Here is a 17310-nt window from a genome sequence, read left to right as displayed (position 1 = left end):
ACCGCTACACTCCTGGGCTTGTTTCCTTGGGCCTTCTGGCGTGCCTAGTAGGAAACGGGTGAAAGTACTTTTGATTTGGCATGTTCTGGGTTTGGAGGGCTGTGCCACCACGAAATCCTACCCTCTGTTTGTTTTAGGATCAGATTCTGCATATGAAAGGGGCTGTGGGAAAGATCATTGGACCCAAAAGAGGGGTATAAATTGTTTAGGTTAAATGTGAATCTTTGGGTTGAGCAGTGGGGTCTTACCTTGGCTGTCCTGCTGTACTCCAAGCAGTCCTGAAGTTCAAGCTTATCCGTCTTAGAAGCGACCAGCGGCCTAAGAACAGGCAAAACTCATTACGGCCTCAAATCCGGCATGCTGCCCCTTATCCACTATAAGAGGTTTACAAAATGATGCAAGGGATAGGCAAAGGGATAGCAGACAAAGTAGTGCCTTTCCCCCTTTCCCACAGTACAAGAACTGGTGGGAAATGGGTGGATTCCCCTATAACTTTATTGTATTTATATATCGCCCTCCTCTGAGGCTTAGGGCGGTTTACACGCAACTGGTGAAAAAACACTACAAATAACACGATAAATTGAACAATAGCAATACAGCCATAACAGAAGAACAATAAAATGGAACAAACATGGTGAGAACACCCATGGAACTGTTACATGGTGCCGGCCCCGTGAGATGGACGTGTCAGTGGTGGTCCTCAGGGGAGGGGGCCAATGGGAAGTGATTGAATTCAGGTCGACCACAACCAAAAGCCTGGCAGAAGAGCTCCCTTTTGCAGGCCCTGCGGAACTGTTTAACCTCTATTCCCATAGCGCGTTTGCCCAAATACCAGCGTGCCACACCCATCGCCCTGATGTGATGACATCACTTAGAATCATAGAATCACAGAATCATAGAGTTGGAAGGGGCCACACAGGCCATCTAGTCCAACCCCCTGCTCAACGCAGGATCAGCCCAAAGCATCCTAAAGCATCCAAGAAAAGTGTGTATCCAACCTTTGCTTGAAGACTGCCAGTGAGGGGGAGCTCACCACCTCCTTAGGCAGTCTATTCCACTGCTGAACTACTCTCACTGAGAAAAACTTTTTCCTGATAACTTCTAGGTCATGTGGGCAGGGACTCAGACATGTCGGCCGGATTTCCCTGTTTTTCGGCAAATCAACAGTGGGGTAGTGAGGCCTAGCAGTGCGGGATGCCCATCTCCCCCAGGGAGGTCTGGTAACCCTGCTCTGCAATCCCAGTGACCCTGCTGGCATAGATCGATGCTGAAATCCTCAACTGAATTTGGGAGATTTCAAAGAACGTCACAGGGTTGTGAGTGTCCTGTACAGTGCAGGGGTTTGGATTGGATGACCCAGGAGGTCCCTTCCAACTCTGTGATTCTAGGATTCTAAATTCCGTCTCAACATCCGGAAGAACTTCCTGACAGTGAGAACAGTTCCTCAGTGGAACAGGCTTCCTCGGGAGGTGGTGGGTTCTCCCTCTTTGGGACATTTTTAAACAGAGGCTGGAGAGCCATCTGACGGAGAGGCTGATTCTGTGAAGGCTCAAGGGGTGGCAGGTGACAGTGGAGGAGCGATGGGGTTGTGAGTGTCCTGCATAGTGCAGGGGGTTGGACTAGATGACCCAGGAGGTCCCAACTCTTATGATTCTAGGATTCTCCCAGTGCTGCATTCTCAATTAGTCAGAAGCTGCATTATGCAAATTCTGCTGTTCCCGGGTACCCTGTTCTAATCAGTCTGCCCTCTCCCACTATCTGGGGGCTGAAGAAGCAGGCGGGGAGGAGATGGGGGGCTTCTCAGTTACCGGTTCATGCCAGGCAGGTTCCCCCAGAAATATCGTGCCCGGTGAGCTGCGGAGACCTTGATGGCATCGATCATAACTGGGTTGCACTGAAAAGAGGGAAGAGAGAAAAGTTAAGGAGAAGCAAAGGATTCCAGAACAGCTGGACGAGGCCCAGGGTGGGAAATGGGAATGAGGAAAGGAGTCAACTCCAAAAAATCACCGTATATTAAACAACTCGTAGGGTATAATGGCTCCAAGAGGGGTCCCTGAAGTGTTCTGAGCCTGGGACTCCTTTCGAATTCTGACACAGCATGCGGAGCGCACTATGTATATAATGCTTTCCTGCTACAGCGTGGATTCTTATGCTGCAAAGAATGCCAACTAATGCCAGGTATTTGATGCATGAGATGGATCAGCGACAAATAGAGCCCAAATGGAGCAAGTCAAAGAATGTAAATACAGAAGCTGATGGGTGCAAGAAAGGAAAGTGTCCTCTGCCCCTGGAGCCCACAGTAGGATTGGTGAGCAACCCCCGCCTTTGCCAGGCTCAGATGGGGCCTCTGGAAGAAGACAAACATCTCTCTCAAGACAAACGTTCGTCTTGCCAATAAACTTGCCAATCCTCCTAATATGGATCAGAAATATGGACTTTACTTGGCACTTAACCTCAAGGAGTAAGCCTCTTGTGGCGCAGAGTGGTAAGGCAGCAGACATGCGGTCTGAAAGCTTTGCCCATGAGGCTGGGAGTTCAATCCCAGCAGCCGGCTCAAGGTTGACTCAGCCTTCCATCCTCCCGAGGTCGGTAAAATGAGTACCCAGCTTGCTTGCTGGGGGGTAAACGGTAATGACTGGGGAAGGCACTGGCAAACCACCCCATGTTGAGTCTGCCATGAAAACGCTGGAGGGCGTCACCCCAAGGGTCAGACATGACCCGGTGCTTGCACCTTTACCTTTATCTTTAACCTCAAGGGCCGCCAAGGCTGGAGATGGCTCAAGGGACAAGGAAGCATGAATTGGTGGGCCCAGGCTTGGGTTCCCGAAACAAAGGCCGCTAGCCGAGTCGCCCTGGTTGGCGATGCTCTTTCCTGGTCCTGGACTGGCCAGCGGCGCTTACCTCCAAGAAGCGAGAGATGTCTCTCTTGTCGTTCACTCGCATGGCCACGACGTTCTCGAAGAGCCAGAAGAAGGGGCGCTCCTCCTCAGCCTTGGGCCGGGTGTAGTTGAGAAGGTGATAGAACTCGAAGAACAGCCGCCCGGTCCCCTCTAAAGAGGGAGAGGAAGGAGGGTGAGAGACCGAGGACGGCAGCATCGGCGTCCCTGGCCCCTAAGCGGGGTCACCAATAAGCCCCTCCGGCCGGCCGCCCGTCTTACCGTACAAGCCCTTCCGAGCAGGGTTCACGATGGACAGGTCATTACAGGGGCTGCCGCCAATCACCAAGTCAAACGGGCCCCAGTCGTCCATCTGCAACAGACAGACACGCGTTGCGCTACCCAGGCTGGGGTTTTATTGCTGCCTTGTGGGGTTTTACTGGGCAACCCCTCGCGACGGCAGGCAAGACGTCCAAACCGTAAATATAAATAAGAGCACCAGAGCAAGACTTTCCCTCAAATGCCAGTTCTGCCCAGTCAGTTCGGCTGCGGGAGAAAATAACTGAGCCAAAGGTGTGCATCTTCCGTGCCTGCTCCCCTTAGAGCCCTTCTTGCCACGGAGAAGAACCACCAGCAAGCCCCTGAGAGAGTGGAGTCCGTGGGGCATGATGCTTAGCGCGGCCAGCTGGCTCTGGGGAGAGCCACGTTCCCATTCCCACTCAGCCCCCAAGTTACCTGGGGGATCGAGGGCCAGCCTCTCTTCCAGCCTGACCTGCCTCGTGAAATCGTTGTGATGACCAAGTAATGCAGAAATGCAGCCTGAGTAGAGAGGGCACTCTGGGGGTTCCCTAACCCCTGCAAGGGGACAGCTGCCAGGTCACTCCCGAGAGAACATTTCCCCCCTCTCTCCTGCTCGTTAGCAGCTGTCATCTAGGAAGCCTGATTTCCTAACACTCGCTCCCTGTACGCCCTCAAAAGGGCTTCAAGATCAAGCCAGCAAAATTAGCTTGGAGTCCCCGGCCCCAAGGAGATCACAAAGGCCTCAATCAGAACGGGGCCTTTTGGCCATGGCTCCAGCCCTGGTGGAATTCTCCCCCAAAGGAGAATTGCAGGACCTCAAATGGCTCTGCAGGGCTGGCTTGTAAGAGAGAGCTCTTTCGCCAGGCCTATGCACTATAACAGGGGTAGTCAAACTGCGGCCCTCCAGATGTCCATGGACTACAATATCCAGGAGCCCCTGCCAGCAAATGCTGGCAGGGGCTTCTGGGAATTGTAGTCCATGGACATCTGGAGGGCTGCAGTTTGACTACCCCTGCTCTATAACTTTGCTGAGTTAAGCTGGCCTCCCAGTCAAAGCCCCAACGATACATCATGGGGGTCCTCCCCTCCCTCTCCCCTTCCCAGCCACTGAAATGTAGAATAGGCCAACAAAACAAAATGAGAGTCCAGGGGCACCTTTAAGACCAGCAAAGATTTATTCAAGGCGAGAGCTCACACCTTGAATAAATCTTTGTGGGTCTTAAAGGTGCCACTGGACTCTCATTTTGTTTTGTTGTGCTGCTTCAGACCAACCCACTTGAATCTAGAATAGGCCGTTATGGATGAAATTTTTTGGAAGGCTTTAGACTTTACACTATTTATTACAGGGGTAGTCAAACTGCGGCCCTCCAGATGTCCATGGACTACAATTCCCACGAGCCCCTGCCAGCAAATGCTGGCAGGGGCTCCTGGGAATTGTAGTCCATGGACATCTGGAGGGCCGCAGTTTGACTACCCCTGATTTATTATATGCATTTATAAACTGTATCAACCTGTGTGTTTTTGTTATGATGTACCCCGCCCTGAATCTGAAAAGAAAGGGCAGGTAGCAAATAGTATTGTTGTTGTAATTATTGTTATTAAGAATAATAAAAATAACAACCACAACAACAGAGGCCACGGCCAAGATGGCCTGGCTCATCTCAGTATTTGGGGTGGGTTGATGAATGATTTCTGAACGGGTAGGGTATACGATGCTTAGTTTGAGCTATGCATCTCGTGTCGAGGTCAGGCCAAGCGTCGCAGTGTGGGGCGCACTGAAGAACCAGCAGATGAGAGCTTAGCTGGTTATTCCCGTAAGCTTGATCACCGCGGTTTCAAAATCCCCTTGTAAGCCAATCGGATCTGAAAATCGTTTCCTTGGGATTTCTGCAAACCTGGCCAGAGCGCTTCTCCCGTCCCTTCCCAGGACATTCAGGCCTTGGGCTCAGACTGGCTCAGCCCTGGAAACTCCCAACCCAGAAACCTCGTCGCTGTCCATGGCCAGAAAGCGTCTGTCTGATAAGGGACCAAGCCCTATGAAGATAGGTTGAGGGACTTGGGAATGTTCAGCCTGGAGAAAAGGAGGTTGAGAGGGGACATGATAGCCCTCTTTAAGTATTTGAAAGGTTGTCACTTGGAGGAGGGCAGGATGCTGTTTCTGCTGGCTGCAGAGGAGAGGACACGCAGTAATGGGTTTAAACTTCAAGTACAACGATATAGGCTAGATATCAGGGAAAAATTTTCACAGTCAGAGTAGTTCAGCAGTGGAATAGGCTGCCTAAGGAGGTGGGGAGCTCCCCCTAACTGGCCGTCTTCAAGCAGCGGCTGGACAGATCCTTCTCCTGGATGCTTGAGGCTGATCCTGCACTGAGCAGGGGGTGGGATTAGATGGCCTGTATGGCCCCTTCCCACTCTAGGATTCCAGGAGTCTAGTTCAGCCGTGGAAGGGGCTGCCTAAGGAGGTGGTGAGCTCCCCCTCACTGGCCGTGTTCAAGCAGCGGCTGGACAGATCCTTCTCCTGGATGCCTGAGGCTGATCCTGCACTGAGCAGGGGGTGGGACTAGATGGCCTGCATGGCCCCTTCCCACTCTAGGATTCTATGATTCTGTGATTCTATGACCCGGCTCCCTCAGCTTCTGGCCAGCCCCTTATTCAGCTGCTTCTTGGTTTCCGTCTCTCATCATAACAACCCCGAGAGCCACGCACAGCGATCCAGCCCTCGCCATATAAGCAGCGCACACACATAATCTTATGGAAAGGCACACAACAAACCTGCAAGGTAGGAAAGAGGAGTGAGGGGCTGAAACGAACATGGGGGTTGTTTTAATCTGTACAGCCAATCAGAAGCCTTGCTGGACAGGTTGGCACCCCCCATTTCTAAAGCCATTTGGCACCCCCCATTTCTAAAGACTCTTTGGGGCTGCTGGGCACCGGGTTGAGGAACCGTGGCCGACAGAGCCTGTGGCAGAGCCCAGGTTGGAACAGGCGGCCTCCTGGCTGAAGCGCCCAAGGAATTCTGCTGTCCGTCAGTCAGACTTGGCAGAAGCTGCTCCTGAGGACAGCGGGACCAAGGGGCCAGAACTGGGAATGGCTGCCACCCGGACAGCGCTGCGTGGAGCATCCAGAAAGCTCAGAGGCCACTTGGAGTGGCAGCTTGCATGGCACCACTTTCCCCCTGCCGGGCTGAGGCCTTTCTGGGGGCTCCCCAAACACCGCAGCCAGCAAGCCAGGCCCAGGCATAGGACAGACTGGCCAGCGCCTGCACAGTCAAGCACACGAGTCACACCGTGCGCTTCGCCTTACATTCCTCTTGGTTATGTTCCGGACGTCGTTGACGTATTTGATGTTCCCTTCGTGCCGCACGGTCCCCACCGCTATGGAGTCCTCGCAGATCTCGGAGGCGACGTATTTCTCCACTTTAATGCCCAGCTCCCGCAGGACCAGGTAGCCTGTCGGGAAGCAGTTCCATGAGTGGGAACGGGGGGAGCCGGATCACGGCCTTCAGGTACCCCCCCCCTTCTTTTGGGCAGACATCTACAACCATCAGGTGCGCCCAAATCTTCCAACACAACTGTACCTGGAGTCTGTATGGGCATGCTCTAGTGCCGGGGGGGGGGGGGAGAGGGGGGAGTCCATGGACATTATACTGGCAGGGGCTCATGGGAATTGTAGTCCATGGACATCTGCAGGGCCACAGTTTATTTTATTGCATTAATATGTTGTGAGCTGCACTGAATGTTTGGGGAAAGGGAGGGAGGGAGGGAGGGGGGGGAGAGAAAGAGAGAGAGAGAGAGAGAGAGAGAGAGAGAGAGAGAGAGAGAGAGAGAGAGAAGAGAGAAAGAGAGAAAGAGAAAGAAAGAAAGAAAGAAAGAAAGAAAGAAAGAAAGAAAGAAAGAAAGAAAGAAAGAAAGAAAGAAAGAAAGAAAGAAAGAAAGAAAGAAAGAAAGAAAGAAAGAAAGAAAGAAAGAAAGAAAGAGGGAGGGAGGGAGGGAGGGAGGGAGGGAGGGAGGAAGGAAGGAAGGGACTCCCCCCACACACACACAACCATCCTCATGATCACTAATGGTCCACAAAGACCCCCCCACACACAAACACACACGCCCTGCATTAATCCCAAGCCTCACGTCAGGCCTGTCCAGCGGATGAGGGGCCTTACCGGTTGCGATGCCGTCGAAGAGGGACAGCACTCGGATCGGCCTCCTCTTGGCCGCGGGGATGGCTGGGTAGATTTTGGGTGGTTTCTGCCACGAGAATCAGAAAGGACAATGAGAGTCATGGCCGTGAGCCAGAAGGGCCCATCAGGGCACGGTGGGATTTTATGGGGATTTTATAGCGTAATTTTAAAGCTTGTTCTGTGAATGAATGAATGAATGAAGAGACACCACTGATCACTAAATAAACAAATAAACAAACTAATAAGAGACCTCACTGGTCACTCCCTGGCCTGGGAAAATGGCACACAAACACAAACACACCCCAGGCAGGCCCACAGCCCCCCACCGGCTCCGGCTCCGGTGTCCTCGCTGCTTACGTATTCCTGTTCCTGGTCACTGGTGAAGAATTCGTTCAGGCGCGTGTTCCAGTCGTGCCTCCGCTGCAGGATACCGAACTTCTTCTGTGGCTGGCACATGTAGCAGCTCCAGGGCTCCTGCTCCTTGGCCGCGGCAGAGGACCCTCGCCCCACCAGGGCTTCCACGCAGTCCACGCAGAAGCACCTGCCACGGGCGAGAGAGGGGCACTCGGGACGCCGGCCGGGACGGAGGAGGCGGGCCGGAAGGAGCAGCGGGCAGGACCGGGCGGGACCCCGGAGCAGGAAGGGGCACTCACCGGAAGCAGCTGGCGTTGCCGCACAGCAGCAGTTCGCTCCCTTCGCAGCAGATGGCGCAGTAGGTCTGGTACCCGTCCTCGTCGTACATGTAGAAGAGCTCCAGGAACCGATCCTGCAGGAAGAGACGCGGGAAGGAGGGCCGTTATCGCCCAGGCAGAGATCCAGGACCCCCGTGGGGGGGGACAAAGTCCCAGTGCTTTTGCCACAGCCGGTGTGACAAACTAGGATCTGGGAGACCCGGGTTCAAATCCCCACTGCTGGGCTACCTTGGACCAGTCACACTCTTTGCCTAGCCTACCTCACAGGGTTGTTGTGCATTAAAATAGTGAGAGGAAAATGTTGTTAGTCATTTCGGGTCCCATGGGGGAGGAAAGCCAGATACGCATGGAAAAAATTGGTCTTTAATGAGATGCGCAGAAGCCAGGCCTGGCTGGGCCAAACTCAGAGCTGGCTTCCCTCGGGGTCTCAGCAGCCAAACGTAGCAGAAGTGGGCGGGGGGGGGGTGTTGTTGTTGTTAATAATAATGATAATAATAATAAAATATTTATATCCCACCCTTCCAGAGCTCAAGGCACGCAACGACCTTAAGACATACACAAAGATGAAACTAACGCACGTTAAAACCATCCTCAGCCTTCCTTGGGGGTCTCCCATCCAAGTCCTGTCAAAAACCAGCCTTGCTTAGCTTCCAAGATCGGCCAAGGCCGGGCTAGCCTCACCCGTCCAGGTCACAGCAAGAGACGCTCAGGGGTGGTTTGCCGCAGCCCTGGACGCCCCTGGTGGTCTCCCTCCTGTTTAGCAGTCGAGACCGGACGAGACCAGACCACTCTACACTAACAGGGCCGCTGCCTAGTCATAGATAAGCTGAAAGGTGGGAGAGAAATCAGCTAAATAAATGCGTCCGTCTGATGGATCCCCGGCTCCTGAGCCACCCACCTGGCAGGTCCGGCAGAGACCCCCCTCGAACAGCGGGTGGAAGGTCACGACGTTCTTATTCCCACACGACAAGCAACTGTCTGTGCAAACAGAGAAAGGACAAACGGGCCATCAGATGTCAAACAGCAATTCCTTGTGGGAGCCAAGTGTCTCCGGGTGTGGAGGGCCATGCCTAGGCACCCCAGTGGTGGGTCTGCTCGGACATGCACAGCGAGAATAACATCGGTTCATTTATCGTACTGCAAAGTTACACGCAGGAAAAACATAATACTACAAGATAGGCAGGCAAATAGGTAGAATCATAGAGTCACAGAATCATAGAGTGAGGCCATCTAGTCCCACCCCCTGCTCAATGCAGGATCAGCCTCAAACATCCAGGAGAAGGATCTGTCCAGCCGCTGCTTAGAGACGGACAGTGAGGGGGAGCTCCCCACCTCCTGAGGCAGCCCATTCATAGAATCATAGAATCATAGAATCACAGAATCACAGAGTTGGAAGGGTCCATAGAGGCCATCTAGTCCAACCCCCTGCTCAATGCAGGATCAGCCCAGAGCATCCTAAAGCATCCAAGAAAAGTGTGTATCCAACCTTTGCTTGAAGACTGCCAGTGAAGACTGCCAGGTACAAGGGTCATGCAGACAGGGTGGGCAATCCCCCTCTCAAGAGGAGTTTCTTGGACAAGAGCTAGATTTACTTTATCAGCCAACAGGATTGGGACTTGCTTACACCCTCAATATTCAGTTGGAAGGCCCACGTGCCCGTGTCGTGGCCCTGAGGAGGCCTGTTGGATTGGTTGATTGTTTCCACGTGTAGACAGGAGATCCCATGACAGGTTGGCAGCCAGAGGTTCCAGCTCTTTGGCGCTTTGTTATCCAGGCTGCATCTCAAGGGGTGCAACTCTAGAATAACCCCTAACTCAAAATGACGGAAGGAGACAAGGGCAGGGATCCTCAACCTGTGGTCCTCCAGATGTTCATGGACTACAATTCCCATGAGCCCCTGCCAGCATGGCAGGGGCTCATGGGAATTGTAGTCCATGAACATCTGGAGGACCACAGGTTGAGGATCCCTGGACAAGGGCATAGTGCTTTGTGCACAGATTACATCCCTGGCGTCTCTCCTTCAAGCATCTCATGGGTCACCCTCTGAGAGTCTCAGCCAGCCACAGGACACACGGCTGAGCTAGACGGACCACAGTTCTGATTCTAGAATACAGCCATTCTAGGCATAGAGCAGAGGTCACTGGGAGAGGGGGGAGACTGTGAATTTCCTGCATTGTCCAGGGGGTTGGGCTGGATGACCCTTGGGGGTTCCCTTCCAATTCTGTGTTTCTAGCCTGACCAACCACATCATCTTCAGTTATGTCCTTTTAATCTGAGACTGCCTAGAAATAGTATCATCTTAATAAAAAATAGTAATAACAACCTCTCCCCTCCTTTAGAATCATAGAATCAAAAAGTTGGATGGGACCTCCAAGGTCATCTAGTCCAACCCCCTGAGGAATGCAAGAAACTCACAACTATCTGCCCACTCACAGTGACCCCAATTCCATGGCCGTATGGTGGTATCGAGGGTGATTGGGTTTGGGAGGCATAGGAACAACCTCACCAAGCCCTTGGCTTATAGTCAATGTAATGCAACAATTGGAGAAGGCCATCTTGGAGACCCGGGTTCAGATCCTGCCATGAAATGTGGTGGCTGAGCCTGGGTCAGTCATAATGAGGGTTGCCCGGTAACGTCTGAAAACCAGGAGAAGGCAGGCAGGCAGGGCAGCGTCACAGGAGATTTTTTTTTTCAAATAAAGCCTGACTTTATTAACAGGATGTTCTGAATATAGAGTTCCTGGCAATTCCTAGAGCTACCCAGAAATGACAATGGTCCTTCTAGGAATTGCCAGGAAATGAATTAGGAACGCTAGGTTCGTTGCTTGGAATTTGGAAGAGGAAGATACAAATCTGATGCTTAGTTCTGGTTTAAAATGTGGAGCGTATTCTCAAGATTGCCCTAAAATGGTTCCGTTTCAAAGGGCAACCATGTTGGTCTGCAGTAGAAGAGCTGGGTTCGAGATTAGCAGGAGCTTCAAAATCAACGGGACAGGGAGATCTGAGAAAGGGAGCACTGATTTTGAAAAGTCCCCCAAAATCTCGTTGTTCTCTAAACTGCTCCCGGACTCCAACGGAGCTAATTTCGAAACCGTTTCAGCGAAGAGCAGGCTGTGACTATACCCATTTAATCGACGAGGGTTTTGCGGCGTGGAGGGAAAGCATTACCTTCCAGGCACTTGCTGTGGCTCCTGACTTCAGAGACCATCCGCTCTGGAAAGGAAGAAGAGGAGTCGGTTTTTATACCTCACTTTTCTCTACCCAAAGGAGGCTCAAAGCGGCTTCCAATCACCTTCCCTTCCTCTCCCCATAACAGACACCCTGAGTGGGAGTTGGGGCTGAGAGAGCTCTGAGAGAACTGCTCTATAGGAACACCTCTAACAGGACTGTGACTGGCCCAATGTCACCCAACTGGCTGCATATGGAGGAGGAACGAGGAATCAAAATCAGTTTGGTAGGTTAGAAGCTGCTGCTCTTAACCACAACACCCAACTGGCTCTCAACAGAAGAAGGCGAACCCCTGGGAGGGGTCCGGAGCCTGTAGTCCATGGACATCTGGAGAGCCACCGTTTGGCCAGCCCTGGTTATCAAGGCCTAAGATGAATAGCGGTGGCTTGCTAATGCCCTGCACTTCCCCGGTGGCCTCCCATCCAACTCCACACCAGGAATGACCTGCTTAGCTTCCCAAGATCTCACGAGAACAGGCTAGCCTGGGCCATCCAGGTAAGGGCAAAAGGTATGCAGAGGTGGTTTGCCCTTGCCTGCTTCTGCTCAGCAACCCTGGTCTCCCTTGGTGGTCTCCGATCCCAGCATCCACCAGAACTGGCCCAGTTTAGCTCCTGGTTAGCCTCGGCCACAAAGCCCAAAGCAAGAGACATCTGCCGTTTCCTGCCTCTGCCTAGCAACTCTTGGCCTTCCTGGTGGTCTCCCCTCCAAGGGCTCACCAGGCCAACTCGGTTTAGCTTCTGCGGTCTGAGGAAGATGAAAATGCCACAGCAGGTCCACCCTCCCTTCCCAGACTCCACCAGGCAGCCATCAAAAACCAGAGCTCTCTCTCTCTCTCTCTCTTGCAGGACTGCAGACCCAGGAAGCGCCCCGAGACCCCCCCTTCTGCTGGACAGTCCCCTCCTCTCCACCCCCCCATCCACCCCTGCCTCCACTTACCCCGGATCTGTTGCTCCTCCACTGGCTCTTTGTTGCCATTGCAAGCCGAGGTCCTGAGGCGCTTGGCGGGGGGCGCGGGCTCAGGGGGGGCAGCCTCTTCCGTGGCGCTTTCGTGGACGGCTCTGTCCTCTGCAAGGGAAGGACACCAGCCTGGCTCAGGCATCTGGACGGTCGAGAGGCAGGCGGGGGGAGGGGATGAGGGGTGAAAGTTTTCCCTCTCCCCCCCCCCATTAATTATTTTTAAAATTTCTGTTTCAATTGGCACGCATCCAAACACAGAACACGAGCTAGAATCACTTGCCTTCAAAAATCATACATTTACATCGAACTTAAACAGATTTTTAAAGTTTATTTATTATCGACATTTCTAGGCCGTCCCTCTCAAGCCCGTCACCTCAGCCTAGAAAGGTAAATAACAAATAAATGACAACTTTCATAAAATACAATTTAAACAGTAAAAAAGTGAAGATTTCCCATCTAATTAAAAAAATGTAATCTGTCTTATCACTGTATCTTCACATCTAATAATATTTTTATTACAAAGTATATATTACCTAAATCTTTCCTTTTAGTCATCCTCTACTTTAATTATATTTTTGACTTTCGGCCATATGTAACTTGAAATTCCCAAGTTATGTATAAAAGGTGTTGATTTGGCCACTGCCGTTTATTCATTTTGTTTATTGGGGGGGGATGGCGATGAAGAAAGGGGCATTCCCAAATTATTCAAAATGGCGGGCACAGGGGAAAACCCAATTGCCCCCATTTCTACCTTGGGCAGCTCCGAATCGGATCCCATGAGACCCCACTTGAAAAGATGAAATGCAGTTTTCTGGGGATTCCGTTGCTGCCAGGCAGGCCAGGGGGCAATTTGGGACTGTGTCCGAGGAGGCCATTTTAAGTGCGGAATCGAACAAAAAGGCCGACCCGTTAAAATGCAAAGCCAAACTGTATTGCTAGTGCAGAAATAGTCCTAGCTTAACCTCCTGGTCAGTGCAGGATCAGCCTCAAGCCTCCCGGACGAGCGTTTGTCCAGCTGCCCTTGGACGACTGCCAGGGAGGGGGAGCTCCCCACTTCCCCAGCCACAAGCCCTGGGAGGCAGGGGCGACAAAAGGCAAGGGGGTGGGGGGAGAGAGACTTTGATGTCATCAGCTTTATTCTGCTTAGGAGCGGAGAAAGGACGGGAAGGAAGCAGCCCGGAAGGGTCTCCAGGCATCCTGACGGGGAGGGAAGGAAGCCTGCCAGACGTCCAAGAGCAGAGTGGAAAACCAGCTGACCAACTGGGGGGCTGGGGGGGGAGGGGACTTGCTCTGGGCTAAATGTACACACAGCCGGGGGAGAGGGGCAGACCCTTTTGCTCCGGATGCTGCTGCTGCGGAGTCTGCAGCCCCACAGCCTCCTTGTTGCTTTGTTGAACGAGGAGTTCTGCTGCTAGTTTGACTCCCTGAAGCTGGTCGTCTTGTTCCCACTTGGGGCTGTGGGATTTGGGCAATTGGCAGGCTTGGCGCTGGGGATGCTAATTCTCCGTAGCCCTAGAAATCGGGGGCTAGTTGGGCACAGGGCATCACAGAGAAGGGCCCCGGAATGAAATGAACTCCGAATTGCAAAGCTTATGGTCAGCCTACAGGGCAGGAAGAACTCAAAGTCAGCAAGCAAATTAGTGTTCACACACTTTTAGGGCCGAGAAGGGGGAGAATGCAATGCCATAGATTCTCGAGACCAAAGTAGCCATCTTCTCCAAGGGCATGGATAAATCAGATCTTAATTCCAAGAGATCTCCAGGCCGCAACTGCAGGTTGGCAAGCCAGCAATACCTTCGAATCCCATCAATCATGTTCTGTGCAGGGAGCTTTTTGGCTATCCTCTGCTGCCACCTAGAGGCCGATCATGAAACAAACCAAGTCATCTCCCAAAGAGGTCTTTGTCCATCAGCAGCTGCCAGCAGAGAGAAGTCCTTGGAAAATCTGCTCCCTCTGGAGCTTTGCTTACTCTCAAGAAGGCAGTTGTCTCTTTCCTTCTCTTGCCTTCCTGCCCCTCTTCTGGCAATTCAGAGCACTTTTCTTAAAACTTAAACTCAGAGGCGTCAAAAGGGCATAAAGAACCTGAGAGAAGGTCAACGGCCTACTCAGACCAACACTGTGTGTCTCACAGGGGCCATTGGGGGGTCCTACACTGGGGCCAGAACCCCAGAAGCCCTCCCACTGTGCCCCCCCCCCAGCACCAAGAAGACAGAGCGTCAGTGCCTCAGAGATCAGAATGACAGAGCAGCCATGAGGGATCAATCAGGCCAGTGGCCCCTCCAGTCCAACGTTCTGGGTCACACAGGGGCCAAACCCCAGGGGCCACCTAGCTCTCTCTCTGAGTTTGCAGCAAGGGCTTCATCTCCTTTCATAGAATCATAGAGTTGGAAGGGGCCATACAGGCCATCTAGTCCAACCCCCTGCTCAACGCAGGATCAGCCCTAAGCATCGAAAGGGCACCATCTAGCCATGCTGTACCCCCTGGCAGTGGGGCAGCCCAGCCAGAGTTTCCATCCTTCGGCTGCTTGTTGTCATGCTGCCGGCCGCAGAGGAGGTCAGAGCTGAGCCAAGAAACGGCGCTGGGCTCATGAAGCCAGAACCGGCAAGATGCGGCACCCAGGGATTCCCCCAAACTGGCTGCCTCTGTCGGCCTCACCCTTCTCCCAGCACAAAAGTCCCACCTGAGGTTTTGGGCGGCTTCAGCCCTTTGCCTCCGGCAGGCTTGAAGCCGCTGAGGGCCCAATCCACCATAGGCTTCAGCTTCTCTTCCAGAGAATCCCCCGCGGCGCTCGAGAAAGTCTTGCCAGATCGGCTGCTTGCCACCTGCCGAAAGAAGGATCTCTCACCACAGAGGTCCCCCACCTGGTGCCCCGGGGAGCCAAGGAGATTGCCAGCACGTCTCCTGGCCAACTGGGTGGGGCCAACTGGGCTTTCCCCTTGAAGGGGCAGATCTTTGGAGGACCAGCTTCCGCTCTGGGACTTAAGATAGAATCCTAGAATCCTAGAATCCCAGAGTTGGAAGGGGCCATAGAGGCCATCTAGTCCAACCCCCTGCTCAACGCAGGATCAGCCCAGAGCATCCTAAAGCATCCAAGAAAAGTGTGTATCCAACCTTTGCTTGAAGACTGCCAGTGATAAGCAAGGGCAGCCATTTTCTGGCTGGCTCCACCTCCTGTGGCCGCCGTTCTGTGCCTGTGTCCACCAGTGTGTCCGAATTCCCAAAGTGGCCGCAGGGTCAAAGGCATAGGGGACCCCCGCCCTTGCAAGGTGACACAGCATGGCTCCAGAATAGGCTTTTGCACCGATCCGGACCAATTCGGCTTCGGTCCCCATTGATGGCGACATTGACTTTAATGGGAATTCTGGCACTTCCGCCGTTCCCGGGGCCTGGGGGGGGGCAGGTGTTTGAGTGAAAGCCTCCAAACTTTCAGGGTATCTCTGGGGGACCCTCCCCTGACCCTCCCCTGAATTTCACAAGGATTGGACCACGGGGTCCACTTGCAGGGGTACCGAAAGAGGGTGTCCCCATCTCTCCATTCTACCCAAGGGAGAGTCCGTCCCAGGTGCATGCCAGTGGCAAGGGAGAGCCATCTCAGCTTCAGGACCCCTTCTTGCCCCACACAGGTGTCCAGCTGAGCCACAAACTGGGGTTTTCTCAGGTGCTTCATCCTCCCAGAATGCAACATGGGCTGGTTGGCCAAAGATCGGAACAAATGTTGACTCTCTTGTGGGCCATTAAACACAGGAGAGAGGCCTGGGAGCTGATGGGGCCCCCAACACGAGCAGAGACCCAAAGGGGACCCTCACGGCCTCCCCAGGCCCCCCCCCCCCCCCCCCCGCTTTGCCCTCTCTCCCCGATCACCTCCAAGACGTGCAAGATGGCTTGCCGGTAGGAGACCAGTTTCTGGAAGGTGGTGCTGTTGAAATGCTCCGAGAACGCCACCAGCTTAACTAGCTTGTCTGCAGAGACCTGCAGAGAGAAGAAGTTTACTGCAGTGAAGACAGGGAGATCCTCCACCGGCCCACCACAACATGCGAATGCAAGGAGGACCCTGCTGGACCAGGGAGGCTCCACCCAGTCCAGCCTCCCGTCTCACCCAGGGGTCAACCAGCCCTTTAGAGAGGCCGTAGCCCCAGGAAGTCCCCTTATTCATTCATTTAATTTAATTTATTATATACCGCCCTCTCTAGCGGCTCAGAGCACTGGGGCAAGCAGAGGGTGCCCTGCTGCTGGGGGGAAGAGTGCCACTCTGATTGGAGGAAGTTTACTGTTCCCTTGCAATGGGGCACTGCAGCCATTTTCTCCAGGGGGACTAATCTCTGTTGCCTGGAGATGACCTGTAATCCCAGATCCCACCTGGAGCCTGGCACCCCTACAGCTCATTGGGGTGCAACGCTTCAGAGCCCCCCCCCCCTCCAAGGCAGCCTTTTCCCCCTGGGGAGCTGATCTCTATAGTCTGCAGCTGAGCTCTAATTCCAGGCCCCCCCTGGAAGTTGGCAACCCCTGGGTTGGGAACATTCCGTGCGGCTTGGAGGCGGGGCCTCGTGCCCCCCAGCCCCTCCTCCAAGGCAGCCATTTTCCCCTGCAGAGCTCAGCTTTATAGTCCAGAGATGAGCGGTTTGCAGGTGTGACGTTCCCCTGGCAAAACCCACCCCAGACCAACCGCAGGCCACTGGGGCAAGCCACGGGCTTCACTGCTGGCCTTTTTTGTGAAAAGAAAGCCACCAACTCACGCCTGGAACGTTCCCGTGGCCAGTTCAGCTCCTGACGACAGCCAGAGGCTCCGCAGAGCCTTCGCCACCCCCCCCTCCCCTTCCTCAGCCCCCCTTACCTCTGAGAACTTCCCGTCCCCGAACCACTTCACCCAGCGCATCCCAGGAGCCGCCTGGCGCTTGGAGGTGGCTTTCCAAGAGACGATGATGGCCGGCCACCACGAGAAGCCTTTGATCTTGCCCCAGACGAGCTCCCCGATCCGAAAATCTCTCCCGTCCTGGAAGCCAAACACAGGCGAGGGCGTCACGTGGAAGAAACGCCCTCATGGCCACCAGCGGGCGTCTTGGAGGTGGTCTGGCATGGCCTGCC

General features: G+C 53.6%; 1 protein-coding gene across 1 annotated transcript in view; it reads right to left on the bottom strand.

The window, feature by feature from the left end:
- Nucleotides 1–17310, bottom strand: part of DNMT3B (DNA methyltransferase 3 beta) — a 44586-nt gene that overhangs the window by 8086 nt on the left and 19190 nt on the right. The window contains exons 6-19 of the mRNA XM_077336080.1: nt 17060–17218; nt 16090–16197; nt 14909–15050; nt 12207–12335; nt 11211–11255; nt 8941–9020; nt 8004–8116; nt 7708–7891; nt 7333–7417; nt 6480–6625; nt 3159–3249; nt 2902–3050; nt 1809–1894; nt 249–318 (exon numbers count right to left, since the gene is read on the bottom strand). Coding sequence (XP_077192195.1) covers nt 249–318; nt 1809–1894; nt 2902–3050; nt 3159–3249; nt 6480–6625; nt 7333–7417; nt 7708–7891; nt 8004–8116; nt 8941–9020; nt 11211–11255; nt 12207–12335; nt 14909–15050; nt 16090–16197; nt 17060–17218 — 1587 coding nt within the window. The remainder of the gene's footprint in view (nt 1–248; nt 319–1808; nt 1895–2901; nt 3051–3158; nt 3250–6479; nt 6626–7332; nt 7418–7707; nt 7892–8003; nt 8117–8940; nt 9021–11210; nt 11256–12206; nt 12336–14908; nt 15051–16089; nt 16198–17059; nt 17219–17310) is intronic.

Source organism: Paroedura picta, chromosome 4 (assembly GCF_049243985.1).
Source record: "Paroedura picta isolate Pp20150507F chromosome 4, Ppicta_v3.0, whole genome shotgun sequence".
Lineage (NCBI taxonomy): Eukaryota > Metazoa > Chordata > Lepidosauria > Squamata > Gekkonidae > Paroedura > Paroedura picta.
This window is presented reverse-complemented; position numbering and strand designations above follow the sequence as displayed.